Here is a 20687-nt window from a genome sequence, read left to right on the forward strand (position 1 = left end):
GATTACTCTAATTGGATCACTTGTAACAAGTGATTGGCATCATCAGATTACTCTAATTGGATCACTTGTAATGTTTTGTCCGCTCGAGCGAGGTTTTTAGCACTTCATGTATTATCTTACGAATTTTTTCCGCTTAAATGAGTGCATCACGATGTAAACAGGGGATGTCCGAGCTAAGTGTAATGCCGGCATTCAGTTGTTTGTAGCAGTGAAAACCCTAATCCTAACCCTACCCCATAACCTAACCCTGAAAACCCTAAGCCAAGCCTGGAGCTTGCGCTTCCCCATGATACCAACCATGGCCATGATTATCATGAGGTGTCCACCTGGATTCTAATAAGAGTTAGCAAATGGGCCTTGACATATTTCCCAAATTTAACCCACATGTCCCTTGAACCTATGCATATCTTTGAAATTTAATCTATGTTCTTACTTTGACTTTGGCATCATCTATAACAATTCTTTGCCTGAAGCCTATATGCTTCAAGTGTGACAATGGATTGGCATTTGAGTGGGTTCAATAGTATCTTATATGGTTGGTATTACTCAATAGTATCTTATATAGTTGGTATTGCTTAAATACTCCTCAAGCTTTTCACAAGGCACTTTCCATCATGAATGTGTGCATAGATCAACCACACAAACTTCTATAAATTTTCAAAGTTGGTCCTTAAATGGTATGCACATCGAATGCATCCAAGGCAACACACAACTCAAATGGCATGACTTTTATATACAAACAATTAGTTTCAAAGTAAATATGCCTAGGCCATGACTTTTATATGCAAACAATTGGTTTCTGCCTAGACCATAACCATATTGCAAGTGGTTCCAAAAATTAATTGAGAATAACTAGCTTAAAGCGATGCATGATGTAGCAAAAGATTGGCTTGCTAGCAAGGCTGAGGATCCCTTCCACAATGGCAGGTTCAAGCTTGAGAGGACATTGGCTTACTAGCAAGGCCGAGAATCCCTTCCACAATGGCAGTTTCAAGCTTGAGAGGACATTGTGTTCCTATCGATTGATTTACTCTAAGGGTTACTTACCAGTAGAAGAGGCTAACTAAGTGGATGCATGAGGTATGTTGGTGTATTGGAATGGCAATGGGCATATATCAATTTGAACATATTACTGGGTCAAAGTTTGAAGTCTTGAATTAAGAGAGGTGTGTGCAAAGCCAATCATTGCTTGTGCCCAAAGTGTGGATGTGCTTTGGATAATAAAATGGGGAAAAGCCAAAATTGTATGTGTGTGTGAGAGAGAGAGAGAGAGAGAGAGAGAGACTGCACTATGCAAGGGGTACATATTGGAATAGGGTTTTGCGTATTACTATTCTGAGGTTGGGATAAATTCGGTAGAATCCATGGGTTCAAGGACAGAGCGAGCCCATCAGAAGTACAGGGAAGGCAGCTATGAGGAAGCGCTACAGCTCTACAGCGATGCCCTCGCATCGGCTAAGCTTCTGCAGCACAAAATTGCTCTGCACAGCAACAGAGCTGCCTGCCATCTCAAACTGCGAAACTTCAGAAAGGTTCTCCTCAATTAATTCCCCTTTTGTTAAAAAGAATAAATGCTTTTAGTAGGATTGTCTGTTTTTCTAGGGTTTCGATTAACTATTTTATATATTTTTTTAAAATTCTGGGGCGAGAAAGGGCTTTCCATAGCATTTACATTTTGTGCATAGTAATTATGATGTGCTTGAATCACTAGCTCTTCAAGCCCAACAACAATCCCACCCTGTATTACATTATCTGCAAAAACTGCACATTTTGTTCTATAATTGGGTGCTTAGAGAAGTTGGATTCCCACAATGTGGGCACGTCTTGTATGGCAATTGAGAAGCTGCTGACAGTTGGGGACGGTTGTTGCCGGCATGGGCCGAAATGCATACAACTCTAGATTCCTTTGGAGACCAAAGGCTGAGTAGCTTTCCATGAACCAGAGCTACACTAGAGCCTCACAAGATCATTTAGTGCCATTTGCATAGAGCTCTTCCCATGTCTTGTACATTCTTTGTGTCTGCCTGCATGCTTTAATTGAAGAGGAAATGTGTGATATGGCTCCTGGCTAGATATTTATGACCACTACTGCAACGAGCTGGGCCCTTCAAATAATCAAAACAGACCCAATGCAAAGAGAATGCATACACAATTTGTTATAAGTGTATGCTATGTATTTGTGTGCTATTGAGCAAAAATTGGCAAGTTCCCCAGTCACGAATTGTATCAATGAAAAATTCTTTGCAGAAGCCTTGTGTAACTGTCTCTCAGCGCATCAGATCGATATGAACGGCAGTGTACAAAAGCTGCTGATGTAGATTTTTGTCTTGGTCTACCTGCAACTGTTGTTAATTGCTTGTAGTTCTTCTCTAGTTATAGCATGTCATGCTCAAACTGGGCCCTCTGACCTCATGACTGCTTCTCCTTCTCAAGCTGTTCTTTCTGGATTGCTCCTTCTTTGCCTCGTGCTTTTTGTGTCTTCTTCATATTTGGGGGCAGGTCACTTACCACTCCTTGCATTTGGTTGCATGGTCTTGCTGTTCTGCCTCCATATGTTGCTTCGTCATCTACATCATTTGCGTATTTGTAGGTGTTTAGGTTGCTTGAGAAATAGGTGGAACCTCATCCTTGGGAGATTGTGGTTATTAAAATTGATCATCAGCATTCTCTCTCAATGTTTTTCATCTTGCGAGAGGGCAAAACCAGCCAGTCCTGAATGTAGCATACAGCCGGTATGATCGTGTAACACACAGCAAGGCCTTCTTTATACCTTTATGTTTGAGTGAGTTTAAGCTATCCACTTTAATTCCTGAACAAGGAGATAGAGCTGTAGAGCGAGAAGATGGAGAGTTGACACATGATGGGGTCCCAACTACCCACTTAAGGGCCCCTTTCTACAAGCAGGAGTATTTTCTTTTATTACTTTGAAGAATTTCTTTACAATGCAGACTCTACCAAGAACTTATTGACGAACGATTGATTGTGGAATGCCAAACGCAAGAACGAGGTATACCAAATGTCGACTGAACCCTCGTATGGTTTCTAGACAACTTAGAAACCACGTCGGGAGCCAATATGCACACCTAGATCTGCTGAGGAGATGCGGGACTGATGGCTGAATGTACAAGTTAGAAGACTCAAGCGCACATGATAACTGCTGTTTTTCACAGCTGAATTCTGCAATAATGAGATGATTTAGTGAATGGGATTGAGGGCTGCTTATATATACAAACCCACTACCAATCGGCGACTTCAGATGCTGTCGGCCTATTGATATTGTTAGTAGTCGTCTCCTGTCTGAACCATATTACTCAGTGAGGGCCTCTGTTGTGGGTGTGCCCGCCCAGGAATTCTCTCCATGTTTTTTCCCTCATTTTTCCCTGTTTTTTGGTCGTGGGGGCTAACTGTTTCTGGCTGACTGGTCCTATGCTGTTGGCTGACTTTGTCAGGTGCTGGCCGACTGATATACTGCTGGCCGAAAGGGTTTTTCTCAGTCATGGGCAGATTTGGGGGCTCTCAGCCCAGTTGCTACTGGCCGACTGCATGCCCTAGATAGTATATATGCTGGCTGCCCCCCACACCAGTTTTTTGTACCGAATCTTGGTGTCTATAGTAGAGTTTATACAGCTTCTCTCTCTCTCTCTATACTTATGTGTTTCCTTTCTCACAGCAGTTCTCATTTTCCGCTGTGCATTCCGACATGGTATCAGAGCCCCAGGTGGCCTGAAGCTTGGAGACAGTGAGAGCTTGAGAGTTTGCTGTTTTCTGGTGCTGATTGGAGAATTCTTGGGCTGTTCGGGACTTGGAGAACGGGTAGAAGGCGGTCATCACTGTTGGATAGCCACCTTGCAGTGTTTGCAACCTCTTCTTCATTTTTTTCCCACCCACCGTCCCTTCACAAGACCTTGTGAATCCTTGAGATGGTAGATTTTGAAAGATTCCTGTCCCCTCCGCGCAATGAATTCTGGGGTGCTAGCAGCGGAAGTAGCACTTCTTGCGCGGGGCAGGGTTCTTTACTCGGAGCCTCGCCCACGTATATCCGGACAAGAGACTAATCCCTTGGTTCTTCCAAAACCAAACCCGGAAACACTTCCCTCGCTCGGAAAGCACGGGCGATTCCTCCAGGATATTTTTACTCTAACGTAGTCAAGAGCCTTAACTAACTGAACTGATCTGACCGAACCCGTAAGTCCCATAGTCAGATCAAGGAAAAGACTTGCACTTGGATCATAGAGACTAACGCTTTTTTCCTCATTGTGAGGTACAGCCGTTGATTCTTTTCCATAGAACAATTTTTATGTGGGATTTACTTCTTCTATTGTACCATAACAGAATTGAGTCTCATTTTAGGGATCCATCAGTCCAGCCTAACCCCATCCAGTCCCGTGGGTTAGCCAACTGCCCAACCACTGTAGTGATGGGATCCATTTAAGAATTTGGTTAGGTTTTGTCTCGGGTACCAGGAAAAAGAGTTCCCAGGTTCCCTAGTAGCCGGATATTCATGCAAACTTAAAACTAGTCACACCACTTACACACCCAATATGGAAGTGCCTTTTTCACAGATTCAGCTGTCTTTAAAACAATCTTTTAATGAAACTATAGTATCACTGATCATAATCCTCCAAAATATCCGGTTGAATTCTAATTTTCAATTTTTTCTTCATCGGTGTACCTATGGCATCATTGGTAACCAGAACGCTCACCACCTGTCCACTCAGGGACCTTTTCGACAGTTCCTAGCTCATAGTACCCGACAATATATTCACTTATAAAAATCAAAATGAAATCTCCGTTGAAGATCAGGAAGATCAACCAACAGATCCATATAAAAGAGCCATGGACTCATTCGTTGAGGACTAGCAAGGTTAATCAACCAGATCCATGCCTGAATTCAGAAAACAACTCTTACTCCTTGCTCCAATAACGAACGTGTGGGTATCTTCGGTGACCCAGAGCCCGAGCATCTTATGGTTAGCACCCTCTAGGATCCTTCGCAGGAGGTCACCTAGCGCTTCACTCATAGGCCGCTTCCTTAGTCTCTCATCCATCGTACCGGAAGCTCACCATTTAAATCGAACTGAGGCTGGTCAAGACCTCGGCCGACCTTGCTAGCGAGACGTCTTCCGTTGACTCTCTGTCAGCTGATGCAAATTTAACAGATAGGTCTCTACGACCTCATTCACAAGATGGTCAAAATGCTTCCCCAACATTATTGACATAAAACAGTCATTAAAAAAAAACAGTTTATAAATACAGTTTCTATAACAAACTCTCGTCTTTCCACATTGTTCCACATCAATCCACATTACTTAATCCACATCCAATTCATATGTATTTCCATTCTGATCCAATCACATCATTTTCCATCTCATCACATCTTTCCTCATTTATCCTCATCACATCTCATCCACTCGCATCTACCCATATTCACATCTCATCACACCTCATTCATTCACATCACATCTCATTCATTCACATCTATCCTGTTTCACATCACATCACATTCATTCACATCACATATCATTCATTCACATCCCATATCATTCATTTACATCTCGTTTCACATCACATTACATCTCATCCATTCATTCACATCTATCTGATTCACATGACATCTCATCACATCTATTCACATCACATCCCATCCCATCCCATCCATCCATTCATTCACATCTATCTGATTTGCATGACATATCATCACATCTATTCACATCATATCTCATCACATCTATTCACGACACATCACATCCCATCCCTCCATTCATTCACATCTAGAAAACAGGGTTTCTATGCAAGTTTTCAGTTTGATTTTCTTTTGAATACAAGAGTATTTTTTGAATCAGTATCTCTAAACTTCTTGATCGGAATTCTGAATTTCATATCACAATTCCTCGAATTCTATAACCTTGATCCACAGATCAATTCGAAGAGTCTCAAACTTAGTTTCAGATTCGGCGAGAATTTTGAGTGTATTTTTCTAAACTGGTCACACCTTTTCTCGAAACTGACAAAAGAGTTTGGTCTTGGTTATAGTTTGATTCAAGGTTCGATTCGGATAAGATTTTTCCTGAACTATCTTTCTGGAAAAGGTTTGATAATTCAGTTACTATTTTACTGAATTTCTTTCTTTGAATATTTACTTAACTGATTTCTAAAATTAGTTACGAATTCCAATGAGGAATAAATTAATTATTTATCTGAATATTTCGATCTCGATAGATTTCTTGAATTTTCTTTTTATAATCCGTGTGAATATAAAACGATAGAAATTTCTCTCTTAGAGTATTTAATTATTTATTTATCAAATACTCATAGAATTTAAACTTTTGATATAAAAATTCTTTATGCATCTATTTATGCATAAAAATCAACTTCAATGGGAATAACACTTTTATAAAAGAATCCTTTTATGCATCTATTTATGCATAAAAATCAACTTCAATGGGAATAATACTTTTATAAAAAAAATCCTTTTATGCATCTATTTATGCATAAAATCAAATTTAATAAGAATAACACTTTTAAAATAAAAAGAATTTGTTTATGCATCTATTTATGCATAAAAATTAATTTTTATAAGAATAATGTTTTTATAATAATAAATTTTTTTAATGTATCTTTTTATGCATAAAAATTAAATTTAATAAGAATAACACTTTTATAATAAAAAAATTTCCTTTATGTATCTTTCTATGCATAGAAATCAAATTTAATAAGAATAATACTTTTGTAATAATTTTTTTTTCTTTATGCATCTTTCTATGCATAGAAATCAAATTTAATAAGAATAACACTTTTGTAATAAAAAAATTTTCTTTATGCATCTTTCTATGCATAGAAAACAAATTTAATAAGAATAACACTTTTGTAATAAAAAAATTCTTTTATGCATCTTTCTATGTATAGAAATCAAATTTAATAAGAATAACACTTTTGTAATAAAAAAAATTCCTTTATGCATCTTTCTATGCATAGAAATCAAATTTAATAAGAATAAAACTTTTGTAATAAAAAAGTTTCTTTATGCATCTTTCTATGCAGAGAAATAAATTTAATAAGAATAACACTTTTGTAATAAAAAAAATTCTTTATTCATCTTTCTATGCATAGAAATCAAATTTAATCAGAATAACACTTTTGTAATAAATTTTTTTTGGCTGCATTTTTCTATGTATAGAAATCAAATTTAATAAGAATAACACTTTTGTAATAAAAAAATTCCTTTATGCATCTTTTTATGCATAGAAATGAAATTTACTTAGAATAACACTTTTGTAATAAAAAAAATTCCTTTATGCATCTTTTTATGCATAGAAATCAAATTTAATCAAAATAACACTTTTGTAATAAAAAAATTCTTTTTTGCATCTTTCTATGTATAGAAATTAAATTTAATAAGAATAACACTTTTGTAATAAAAAAATTCATTATGTATCTTTCTATGCATAGAAATCAAATTTAATAAGAATAACACGTTTGTAATAAAAAAATTCATTTATGCATCTTTCTATGCATAGAAATCAAATTTAATAAGAATAACACTGTTGTAATTTATGCATCTTTCTATGTATAGAAATCAATTTTAATTAATATCAGTGATATTCATGCATATTCATAGGTGAATATGTACATGGAGTAATTAGAATATTTCTTTTAGATGCAAAAATGGTGGAAATTACTCTTTTAAAATAACATAAAAACAAACTTTCTTTTTCACAAAATTTTGAAAATTTTTGTCATAACCTTTTTTGTATGGCTAATCATTTCGCATTTTTATCTTTCTTTATTTAACTTAAAAACTATAGATTTTTCATTAAAATTCGTAAACAAAGTAAAAAAATTAGCTTACATGGAGCTTGTAAGCTCTCCTTTGGCTTGAGGGATTGAGAATTCTATTATTGTTTGAAGCAATAGTGGCCACTAATTTACTTTGGAGAGGATTAGGCAAAAAAAATTGAATTATTAAAAAATTCAATGTAGATGGCTCAGGACAGGAGTAGAGTAACAGTGCATAAATACCTAGAGGCTTCTATTTATAGGAAAAAGTGAGTCTCTAACCAAGCAAACTGATTCTAGAATTTTTCAGATCAGTTTGGTCAATTTTTGACCATTTTTAGGTCAATTTAGCTTACTTTCTGGATCTAGTTTTGAAAGAGGAGAGAGGAGAGATGAAAATATCTCATTTTATTGATTAAAAATTAGGGGTAATGATGAGAAAAAGGCGTCTACTTCTTTTTTTTTTTTTTTCCGAGAAAAAGATCCTTCTATTAGTTAATGAGAAAACGCCATAAGGCTACAAAGCTCACCTCGCAAGGAGGGATAAAACACAGTGAACTCCTGAGCTCCACCCCCGTGGCTGGCCGCTCTCTGGGAGGGGCTACCTAGTAGTACATATGGGAGGTGAGAAAAGCCAGACTGGAGGCCTGTAGTGCCAAGTGACATCCTCGCCCCTCGCGGTGAGGAAAGGGCCAGGGTGCCAAGTGCGGAGGAAAGCCTTGCGGCGCTCTCTCATGCGATCCGAGTCGCCCTGGAGTTTCCCCCAGTGTCCTCTCAAGGTGTGAATGATGTCCACCCAAAGGGCCTGTATGACCTCCGCCGGTGGAGTCGCCTGGCGGTCAATGGCCTCCCTGCATCGGGCTCTCCATATGTGCCAAGCCGTCATGCTGCTGATCATCTCCCATCTGTGCCCGACCCCCTCCTGAGGGGCTGCCGAAGAGAAGTCTGGCGTCGGAACCACCGCCATCGCCCTGTCAGAGACCTGGATGGTCGCGCTGCCAGGGACGTCCTCATATCCAAGGGCCGGGCCGCTGTCCGTGGCCCACGCCACCACACCCCACGTCACCAGCATCTCACCTGGTGAGCCTGCAAAAACCATCCTGAGAGCGCGCTGCCAGACCTGCTGTGCCTGTGGGCAATCCCATAAGCAGTGCCGCTGCGACTCCTGTGCATGGCCGCACCGAGGGCAGGACGCTGGGTGTCTGCCAAAAGCTAGCCAAGCCCCCACAGCCAGTCCTCTATGCGCTGTGAGCCAGAGAAAAAGCGTCAGCTTCCGGGGCCGGAAGCTGGCCCAAAGGCGCTGCCAGAAGTCCCTAAGAAAGGCAGGGGAGAGCCCCTGTCGCCGCCAATGCTCGGCCGCCGCCGGGGTGCTCGCTATCCTGTGCCTCTGAATCCGCCGCCCCAGCCTCGCTGTGTACTGAAAAAAGGGGATGCTTGGGCTGGTAGGGGCCAAGTAGGGATCTCGCCAAAACCACTCACCTGGATCCCACTGAAGGCGAATAAGAGGCCTGCTGTCCCAAGCCCATAATCTCCAAGAACAGTCCTCCCCTATCGAGGCCGGTGAGGGGTCTACATGCCACTGTCTCTGATGAAAGCCGACCACCCGCACCCTCTGAAGAATACAACCCTGGAGCCCATCCAAATCTAGTCGTGTCCTCATAAGCTGGCCACCCTCTCCCACCTCGAAAGTGAGTGGGGCGACTCTCTCCGCTGTGCCGCAGACCGCTAGAAGGATCTCATGCCGAGTAAAGACACCCATCCACTGTGGAGGTGGAGGGTCCTGTACTGGGGTCCGCCACTCCCGGGGGATGGCCGCCTCAATGTCCTGTCTCATCAACTCTCTGCCCCTCATCCCACTGAGTCTCCTCTTCTGAGCCTCTAGAGGCAGCTGCTGAAAACATATCCAGTCGTCTAGGGACTGGGCTGGGCCGGAGCTCAACGGGCCCCACGACACGTGAGACCGCGATCCAACCATATGGCCACTGGGAAGTCGAATCAAGGGGTTCCAGATCAATGGCTGCCTCAGGCGCTCCTCATCGGTGCCCGGAGGAGTCTGGAAGAGTGACGGCCTCAGATGCGACCAGGCCCTCAGAAGGCTAGCTGCAAAACGCTCCTCGAAGCCAAGGCCCACTCCTCTGGATCGCTGCTCTGTAAAGATCCACCTAATGCTGGGGGTCCAGGGGCCGCTAAGAGAAGGGGTGCGGCTGAGCATCCTGGAAACAAGAAACTCCTTCCACGGCTCAGCGCCTGGCAGGAGGCCACGAACTACCAACTTGCCAAGCAATGCTCGGCTTTGGCAAATAGGATCAACAATGCCCAGGCCGCCTCTCTCCCTCGGCTGAGTGATCACCGCCCAAGCCACCTTGGCCCTGGCGGGCCGCCCGTCGCCACCGGACCAAAGAAAGTTCCTGATGAGCCGCTGCACCTGGCCAATGCATGCCCGAGAGAAGGCCCAGCAGGAAGTGACGTACCACATAGTAGCAAGCAGAACCTGGTTGGCCACAACTACTCGGCCAGCCAGAGATAAACGAGCGGTACTCCAATACAGAAGCTTCTTCCGAATGCTCAGAAGAAGGGGGGCTATCTGCTGCTTCGGAGATATGTCAATGCCCACATAACATCCCAAATAACGCACTGTAGTGCCGGGGGGCAGCCACTGAAAACCGTCAACTGGCCTCCAAGTCGGGGGGGGCATAGAGCTGACCCACAGCCCACACGACTTGTGCCAGTTGATCAAAGCGCCCGAAGCTCTGCAAAACCTGTCCATGGCTAAGGCGAAGCGGTGGAGGTTCTCCTCACCTCCCTGAAGATAGACAGCAGTGTCATCCGCAAACTCCGAGTCTAGGAGCTCCTCCGAGGTACGGATGGGAAGCTGGAGGCCCCGCAAACCTGTATCCTGTGCCGTCAAAAAAGTGCTCATGGCCTCCGCCACAAAAAGAAAAAGAAAGGGCGCTAAGGGACACCCCTGCCGCACCGAGCGCGAGAGCTGGAACCTCTCTCCGCGCACGCCTTGTATCAGCACCTGGCTATGAGCCGATGAGTAGAGTGCAGAGACCCCACGGATCCACTGAGGGGGGAAGCCCATCCTCTCCATAGTGCCTTCCAAGAAGGCCCAGTCCACCCGATCATATGCCTTCTCGAAGTCGAGAAGGAGCACTGCTAGATCCTCCTGTCGAAATCTAGCCAGAGCCGTAGCCTCCCAGAAGGAGAAAATGTTATCCAGAATACTCCTATCCTGGATGAAGCCAGTCTGCGTGGAGTGGATGATGTCCGGAAGGTGAGGCTGAAGCCGCCTGCTGATCGCCTTAGCTAGGACCTTGTAGGCCGTGCCTAGCAAGGTGATCGGTCTCCACTGTCTAATCTCCAGTCTGTCTCCTCCCTCTTTGGGGATCAAGTGGATCAACCCCTCAGCCATGCTGTCCGGCATGACTCCTGACTCCATAATCTCCTGGAATGCCAATCTGAAGCCCCTGTGTAAGAGGCCCCAGTACCTCTGGAAGAAAGCCACCGAAAGATCGTCCTCTCCTGGGCATTTGCCCCGAGGTAATGCCTGAAGAGCCTCCTCCAGTTCCGTATCCGAGAAGGGGGAGAGAAGGGAGTGCTGTAAATGGGCCGGCACAACCGGTCTCGTGAAGCTCCAGACTGCCTCCCGAGCCTCTCTCACCCTGTCATCTGCTGGCTCAGCAGAGAGAAGGTCCCTGTAAAAATCTGTGGCTATAGCCCGAACCCTGGGGGGATCCACCACCACCTGGCCATCAGCCTGCCGGAGACGCCTGAGACCCTCTCGTCTGAAGCGAGGCCCTGTCGCCTCAAAGAAATCTCGAGTCACTCTGTCCCCAGCCTGTGTCCAAAAGGAAGCCCGAGCATGGAATCGGAACTCCACCCTCCTCTCCTCGATGGATCTGATCTCCGTGCGAGCAGACTCCATCTGCTCTGAGATCCAAGGGCTCGTAGGATCCCTCTCCTGGAGTCTCTGGAGGGACGCTAGACTCCTCCGTAGGCTCCTCTCCTGCTCTCTGAGGGCCTCCAGCCGGTCCAAGGCAGCCTGTCTGAGCATCTGGCTGATCTCCTGCAAGCCACTGGCAAGATCGCTGGCTGCAGATCCTCTCCTGAACTGCAGCTCCTGCCATACCTGCTCAACTCTGATCGCAATCTCGGGCTCCTCTATGAGACAATCTGGAATCCGGACGCTCTGGCCCTGCTCTCCTCTCGTGGGGTCCTCGATCTGGAGAAGCACTGGATAGTGGTCTGAAAACGAGGAGCCTGCAAGTATGCCCACTGTGCCACCTCTATCACAGGCCCACTCATCAATGTAAAACCTGTCGATGCGGGATAGGTTAACCCCTGTGGCCCGTCTATCCGAGCGCGAGAAAGATAGGCTCCCCTGCAACCTGCCAAACTCCGGGAGAGTCCACGGATCCTGGCCTCTCACCTGAAGCACTAGTTCCTCCCAGGCAGCTAGCTCCGGCCCATGAATGGTCTCCTGGCTGCCCCCCATCCTGTCCTCTGCATCCTCCAGCATGTTGCAATCCCCTCCGAGGCACCAGTGGTCTGCCAAGGGGAGGGACTGCCTAATGGTGCTCCAGAACTCGGCTCTCCCGGTCGCCCCATTAGGGGCGTAGAAGTTGAGGAAGCCAATGCGGTCTTCCCCAACCCGAAGGATGATCCACTGCGCACGACCCTGGACCAGAATGCCAGAGTCCACAACTTCAGAAAGAAGCTGCTCGCTGACTGAGATGCATACTCCACCCTGGTTCCCCTGGGAGCCATATGCCGGTGACCAAAAAGTGTGACTCCTGCCTGGCAAGATCTTCCCGCGCAGGTGCGGGTACGCCCGGCAGAAAGGTGGTGCTCCTGGATGAAAAGGATATCGATGGGTCCTCCAACGAGAGCCCTCTGGATCTCCTGGCGAAGTCTGCCCCTGCCAATGTAGCAGCAATGTCCACCGAGACCCTGGATGTTCCATGAGAGGATCCTGATGGATGAGCTATGGCAAGTGAAGCAGCCTCCACTGGCTCACCCCTCTCAGCCGGCCCGGATGATCTGCCCTCCACTCTATGAGTCTTGGGCGCCGGCTTGGAGGGAGAATAGTCACTGTCTGTCCGGGTGCGGAGTCTCTCCAAAAAGAGGGTGACCTGTCTCTGTGTCCAGCCCCACTCCGCCTTCGCCCTGTCCAGGGCATAGGCGTGAGACCAATCCTCTGCATATATGTATCTAAAGGTAGGCTGCACCCTCGGGGCGACATGGAGGAGAATCAGAAGCACCGCCTCAACTGAGGTGTGGACCGGATCCGCCCGCCAGTCTCCTATACCAAACAGGCTCATGCGGGCTGAGTGTAATCGGGTCTGCAATAGGTCCGTGAGCCCCAAGTCACTGAAGTGGTGAGAAAACTCCAGTATCTGATCACGCAAAACTTCCTCTACAGAGTTGCAATCCCATGCTGTGTCTGGGGCAACACTGAGAGGAAAGGAGAAAGCCACCATGCTGCTCACCACAGAGGGAGAACGAGAGGGATGGCACACAACGCAAACTCGCAAGGGCGCGACCAGTGTCTCGAACGGGCCAGCATCCAGCTGGAGGCACCTGAAAAAACCGTAATCCACTGGTAGTCCCATCACTCGCGGGGGCCCCCCAGGGGAGGCTGGAGAGAACTCTGTGGCGGGCGAGGCGAGGATCGCCATCTCCACCGGCCCGGAGTGGCGGTGGAACAGCCGCTGGACTGAGCTCTGGCCTACCCAGCTGCGCTGCCCCGGGGCAGTGGGTGGTCTGGCGAAGTATCCTGGAGAGGCCGAGGGAGGGATGGGGGCTCGTGGCGAGGAGGGGGGAGAGCGAGGAGAGGATGGAGAGGCATCTGCCAGAGGATAGGTGTCAGGGGGGGCCGCCGGGGGAGGCGGGAGGGGGGGGGTTGGGGGGGGAGAAGGGAGGGTGGAAGGAGTGCTCTCCGGGTGAGGGGAAGGGGAGCCGGGGGTCGAAGAGTGCGGCCCAGGATCCTCAGGAATCTGCTCCAAGGAGGGGGGGGGCCCCCCCGCGGGGGGAGGCGAGAGCGGGGTCTCCACGTGGGAGGCTCCACCAGCGGCCTCAACGGGCACTGAGTCTGAATCCTCGTCCATCGGGGTGGGACCTGCTGGCCGCCTATCCCTGACAGGAGCATAAGTGCGGATAGGTGCCTGTACGCCAGCCGGAGTCGCCTGTCCGCCAGCCTGTGCTGCATGCTGGCGTCTGCGACGACGGTCCCTGCGGGTCGGGCGTTTCCGCCGGCGAACCTCCTGCCATCCGCCAGCCTCCTGGGACTGCGCGGCATCCTCCGCCGGGGCCTGCTCGTCAGATGATGGCGCCTGCTGCGACGAGCCAGGGATGTCCGGTCTCTGAAGTGGATGGCCACCCCTCGGGTCTCCTGCTGGGGGTCCGGAGGCGGCATAATGTGAAGGATGAGCCCCCTTGCGGGGACAGGCGCGTGCGAGATGGCCCATCTCCCGACATATGTAACACTAGCCGGGGAGGCCCGAATACTCCACGCGCTGTATCATATGTCCTCCAGAAAGACAAGGGAGAAGGATCGTCTTCGGGAGGGACTCCGGTGACGGAACCACAACCCGAATGGCCGGGAGTCATGCTGCCCGAGCAATCACTGAAGCCGCTGTCTGAGGCGTCTCCACCACCTGCCCGAACGCCTTGCCAATGGATGACAAGAGGGGCAAGTACTCCCTACGGAGTCCAGGAAAACAGATAGTGACGGGGAAACCTGTCGCGCCTGCTCTAGCGGGTCAGAAGCGGGGTCGAAACCATGAGTCCATCGCGCCAGGAACGCCCGGGAAGAGCGGAGGGCAATGGGGCTCCGAGCCAGCACCATCTGAGCTGCCTGTGGGGACTCGAAATCCACCTGATAGTAGCCTTGTCCCAAAAAATCCACGCTGACGATCTTGGCGGGCACGCCAACAAGGCTGCCTTGCAGAAGGTCGCGAAGCTCTCTCCGCATCGGACGGCTACCCACTATCTTGCAGACCAAGGAGGAGGCCTCAAGAGCGGAAACTGTGGAAACAAACAACTGAAGATCTTCAGCTGTGAACTCCAGACGGAGACCGGAATCGGCAGGGTTAGTCGGAGCGGCTTCCATGGAGTCCTCCAGAGGGAAAAAGCCAGAAACCGGGGTCACCAACGGGAGGGACACAGCCCTGCGAGGAAAAAAGAGAAGCGGAGGGCTACAGGACAGCGGGGGCGGGGCGGGGGGGGGGGGGGGGGAGCTGAGGCGGGGAGGAGTTAGCGGTGGGCGGAGGGGCGGGACGGAAGGGAGAGAGAAGGCGGAGGGGGGAGAGGTGGCGGGGGAGAGAAGAGAGGGGGAGGCGAAGGAGGTTAGAGAGGCGGAGGAAAAAGGATGGGGGAAGGAAGTAAACGGCGGGGGGAGAGGCGGGGAATGCAGCGAGGAAGGAGGCGAAGGAAGAGAAGGCGGGGGGGAAGAAAGCGGAGAAGAGGAGGGAGGCGGGGGAGTGGAGGCGGGGGGGGTGAAGGCGGGGGAGAACGCGAGGCAGAAGGCGGTGGGGAGGTGGCGCAGAGGGGCGAGATGAAAAGGCGGGGGAGAGGGCGGAGGAGACCGCGGAGGGCTGGCGGGGGGGGAGAGTGAGGCGCGATGGCGAGAAGCAGCGGGGGGGGGAGGGCGGAGCTCGCAGGCGAGTCAAATCAGTGAACTGTAATCCATTCCAATGCTTTCTCTTGATGTTGTACCTTTGCCTATAAAGGCGTCTACTTCATGAGGGGAGATCCCCACATTGAGGTGTTAAAATTCAGTTTTTTAATTCTTTTCTTTGGTCTTTAGTCCACTCTTCATCTTATGTGAGCATTTTCTCATTTTTGGGAGGTTTTTCTTTTATTTCTCAATTTATCTCCTCCCTACACTTGGATTGATCCGATTGGTCCATAGGAACCTTAATTGGACCATAATCCAAAAATTTCTGAAAATCTAGATCCTTAGGCTAAGGTCCTTTATACCTATTTTCAATTAATTCCAATTGCACATTGGAAAGTTCTTTTTGAATTTCTGTTTTAGGGGAAACCATTTTTTAGACACTAGAAGGATTTTTATATCCAAAAATATCTCAATTTTGAATTACTTCTCTCTAGACATTTTCTCTCTCCAGGTCAAAACAGGATCTTTCTTTTATTTCAGAGAGGGGAATAATTATAAGATCAGAAGGGGAGGGTCTTACACCTGCATACCTCAAAAGCTGGAGGGAGGAATCTTACAGATTTGCTCGAGATGGTTGAGAAGCATGCGAAGATTCCCCACTCTTCCCACATTCCCAGTGGATCGATAGTTGAATGTGTCAAATCCCCACGGATCTCCTCGTAGAGCGCTCTTGCAACTCGACTTGAAATCTGCAAAACAAAGACAAACAACATGAAGGGGGTGTAGGCTTGACTCACCACTTGTCATGTGCACAGTGTGTATCTGCCGTGTGCTACACGCACACAAGACTAGCTTCGAGGTTTGGGGAAGCTTGGAGCTAGGCAGGCTGATTGGCGAGCTGAGTTAGGGATAGACTAACGGGCGAGTGCCCAAGTATGGATAGGCGGGCGTCCAAGTGTGGACGCCCGATGACCGGCCAAGAGCCTATAAAAGGGTGGCTAAGGTTAGTCATTAGTTATATATAGTCTCGTGAGATTTGTGAGAGCTCTATGGTCTGGAGCTTGGATCTAGTGCAGACGTGTACCTGCTTTACGCAGTCGAGGCCGACAGTAATCTCGAGGCTCGCGAGGGTAGCGTCGCGGTGGTATGGGATGTCGCAAGGTAGAGATTGGTCGGTACGTCAACCTAGTTAGCTCAACTCGTGGCTTGGTGGGGACAACCAAGACTGTGGGCTTGCCCACGACTGTCATGGTTGGGAGGTGAGTCAGGCCTGCACCCCCTTCTTGTTTATTTGTTTGTTTGCAGGTTTCGAGTCTCGAACCGGGAGCGTTCTATGAGGAGATCCGGTGGGGATTTGACAGTGGTATCAGAGCGTGCCTTGTGAACGAGCAAGTCGGTAGGTAGAGAAGATGAGGTCGAAAAAAGGTATGTGTTCAAGAAGCTTGCTGTTTTATTTATGCATGCTGCTGGTTTTTCAGATAGTATGTGCTTTTTTTATCAAAGAAACCTGTGATGAGGGTGTAGGTAGATGGTAGGGTTGTTTTGCTTTGCAAGAAGAAGGCTGAAGATGCTTGTGCAGTCGCATGAACAAGTCGAGTGAGAAAACAGGAAAAAAAAGCATGTTTGCTTTTTGTTAAATGCGAGAGAGAGTGAGTGAGCGAGAGGTGTGAACGCTGGCGGGCGTTGGCGTGCTGGACGTGGGCTATTGGAATCTTTAGGCGGTCAGACGTGTAAGCAGCCAGGCCTATGCAGGCAGCCAGACTGGCAACCGGCCAGGCCTACGTAGGCAGCTCTGCTGGCAGGCACCTAGGCCTACGCAGCCAGGCGGCCAAGCCCAGGCGTAGGTTGGCGCAGGCCACCTGATTGAACGCAGGCGTCGGCAGAAACGTAGGCGACTGTAGCTGGTGGGCAACGGCAGCCACGCAGACGCCGGAAACGCTATTTCTAGAAAAAAAAACCCTAGAAAAAGCATTTGCTGATTTGGGTGCTTTTGTTTTTTTTAGATTAAACTCTTTTTAAAAGAGTTTAAAGGTCCCTAAAGTTTAAAGGTTTTTTTATTTTATATATATATATATATAAGAAAAAAAAGAAAAAAAAAAGCAAAAGCTCAAGTTGCTTTTGGGGAAGGTTATATAAACCCCTTAAGTGGGCTTCTTGCCACACATCTCTCAAGTTTTCAAGCTCTCAAGCTCTCAAGTTCTCTAGCACTTTTCTTGTGCAAGTTCAAATTTTCTCTCCACTTGCTCTCTTCACGATGTCGACCCAAGAATCGGAGTTGGAGCCCCTTGTTGAATGCGAAGTCTTGCCGGCTACGGAAGATACCGATGCCGATCTTTTTGACGATTATGTGTCAAAATCAGATTTCCAAGAGTTCAAAGTAGCTCTCGAAGCTGCTTCTTTGGAACGTCAGGCACAAATCGCCGCCCAGATGCAAGCTTTGTAGAACTCCATCTCTCTCTTGACCACTACCCTTTACTACTCTTTTGGGTATGGATACCTTGACCTCTACTTTAGGCCCCAACATTATTCCAGAACAGTTCAGGGCGAGCATAAGCAGCGTACCAAGGAGATCGTGGACACTTGGCTACGTAAGTGGCAGGTCCATTTTGAGTTTCATCCATATGATGATGGAAAAAAGATCCATTTAGCAGCAGGTTTCCTCTCAGGCAAAGCTTTGCTTTGGTGGAAGAAACTCAACCCTAAGCCAACAACTTGGACACAATTTGAAGACGTCTTCAAGAAGGAATTCCTCAAGAAAGAGGATGATTATGATGTTGTTGCTCGGTTTACCGCTTTGACCATGACCTCATAGCACCTCACTTATGAGCTCTTCCTCCAGAAGTTTAGGGACATGAAGATGAAAGCTACAAAGATGGATCCCACTACTCTTTTGGGGTTCTTCATAGCTGGTTTACCAGACTCATACCGTTTACAGGTAAAAAATAACAAATGTAAAACATTGGACGAAGCCATTCATTTGGCTCGTATCTATGATGATACAATGGTCTCTTCTAAGTCTAAACCCGTTACCGAGCAGGGGAACAAGCATAAAAGAAAGTTCTCCGCATCTATGGCTAACACGACTGAAGAAAAGTCTTCGGACCAACCTTCGAAGAATCCAAGTTCGACTCCAGCGAAGAAGAAACGACTCCTTAAGGCTTTGAAGCTCAAGAAGGAGGGACGTTATTTTATATGCGAAGAAAAAGGACACATGCGTAACGAGTGCCCGAAGCAAAAGGGTGCAGAGACCAATGCAGGACCCAAGCCAAAGGCAGCTAACCAGTTGTCTTTGAACGTCAGTTACTATACTTTCTCGCCCTAGTACATGTTCTGATTGTTTGTTTAACTCTAAAGTTTTTGGCTTGCATGATCTTCTCCGAGTTTATGGAGATGTGAATGGCCATAGAATCCACATTCTTCTAGACTCTGGCAGCTCACACAACTTTGTTAACTACAAACTTGTGCAGAAATTGAGTCTTGATACGACACCCAGCGATCATACCTATGAGGTACGCCTACCCGCGGATCAGCAAGTATGGGATCGAAAGGTGGACATGCTACCAATCCAGATTCAGGACTACAAAGATATTCTGGAATGTTATATTATGCACCTAGAACATGTAGACTCTTCAAGTCCAGATAGATTGGTCTAGTTATATTTTTTCTTTTCAACATAAGGACACCCAGTATAGTATTTTAGGTGATTGTATACATCCCTCTCAGGGATCTCTTGTAAATACAGTTGATTTTGAAAATATAATGGATTCTTCTTTGTATATTGCTTTCCATTGTGTATTGATTCCACTTTCTTCATTGCTCATACCTTCTATGAATTAAGTGTATTTGAAAGCAAAGAATTACAGAAGATACTTGATTCGTTTCAAGACGTATTTTCTAAGGAACTGCCATCGGGTTTACCACCTGAAAGGGCAGTAGATCATCGTATTGACTTGATCCCTGGTGCCCATCCTGTTAGTATTTCACCTTACAGTATGAGCCAAGCTGAGGAAGATGAGTTGGCTAAACAACTCGAAGACTATTTGAGGATGGGCCAGATCTGTCCAAGTAAATCACCTTGGGGTGCACCTGTGTTGCTTAGGAGAAAGAAGGACAACACCCGGAGAATGTGTATAGATTACAAGAGATTGAACAAGTTGAGAATTAAGAACCGTTATTCTCTCCCTAGACCGGATGACGTGATTGACCGGTTAGCAGGAGCGAAATATTTTACGAAGATAGATTTACGTACTGGATATCACCAGATACGTATTCATGAAAGGCATGTCGAAAGAATCGTCTTTCGGACTAGGTATGGCCATTACGAGTTTCTCATATTACCTTTTGGGTTAACCAATGCTCGAGCCACTTTTCAGCAAATGATGAACGATCTTTTTTTGTGAACATTTAGGAAAATTTGTGGTGGTGTTCCTGGAGGATATTTTGATATATAGTCGTACTCTTGAGGATCATGTTAGACACCTCACGATTGTCTTATCTATTTTAAGACAGAATCGACTATATGCTAAGTTAAGTAAATGTGAGTTTTTTATGTGACAGACATGATTTACTTGGGACACAAGATCACTAGAGATGGATTGAGCATTGACTATGACCGAGTTCAGAAGGTTCTGGACTGGCCTATACCGCGAACAGTGAAACAACTTCGTTCTTTTCTCGGTTTTGTTGTTTTTCTTCGAAAATTTGTGCGGGAGTACTCTCAGCTCACACTACCGAGATGACTGACTTGTTGAAAGGTCGTGGACGTAAGTCAAATCAGCATATCACTTGGAATAACGATTTGGATTTGACCTTCAAACTTTTGAAAGATAAAGTCAAGGAAGCACCTATCTTAGCATTACCCGATCCTAGTCGTCCTTAAGTTCTTGAAACTGATGCCAGTGACTATGACATCGGGGCTGCTCTATTTCAAGATGGTAGACCTGTTGCTTTTGAAAGTAAAAAGCTAGACGACACTCAATCTCGTTGGCCAACCCTTGAGAAAGAGCTTTATGCTGTGATTCATGCTCTCAAGGTTTGGAGACATTATTTATATGGCTTCAAGTTTGTGGTATTGACTGATCATCAGTCAATCAAGTATGTGTGTGATGCGGATGATTTGAGAGGAAGGAAAGCTCATCGGGCTGAGCTAATGCAAGATTTTGATTTTGAGATTCGTTATTGAAAAGGGTCCATGAACAGTGTTGCAGATGCGCTTAGTCGAATTAGAGAGGTGAATACTTTGTCGTTTACCGAGATTTCTACTGACTTATTTCAGTCATTGAGAGGGCTT

At 46.7% G+C, this 20687-nt stretch overlaps 1 protein-coding gene across 2 annotated transcripts in view; it reads left to right on the plus strand.

The window, feature by feature from the left end:
• The first annotated feature begins 1238 nt into the window (after positions 1-1238).
• Positions 1239-20687, plus strand: part of LOC147619444 (Tetratricopeptide repeat (TPR)-like superfamily protein) — a 31465-nt gene continuing 12016 nt past the window's right edge. For both annotated transcript variants that reach the window (XM_086773114.1, XM_086773115.1), the window contains exon 1: positions 1239-1532. In XM_086773114.1, coding sequence (XP_086629240.1) covers positions 1365-1532 — 168 coding nt within the window. In that variant the 5' untranslated portion in view covers positions 1239-1364. The remainder of the gene's footprint in view (positions 1533-20687) is intronic.

Source organism: Cibotium barometz, chromosome 33, assembly GCF_041138505.1.
Source record: "Cibotium barometz isolate CiBa-2024 chromosome 33, ASM4113850v1, whole genome shotgun sequence".
NCBI classification, from domain to species: domain Eukaryota; kingdom Viridiplantae; phylum Streptophyta; class Polypodiopsida; order Cyatheales; family Cibotiaceae; genus Cibotium; species Cibotium barometz.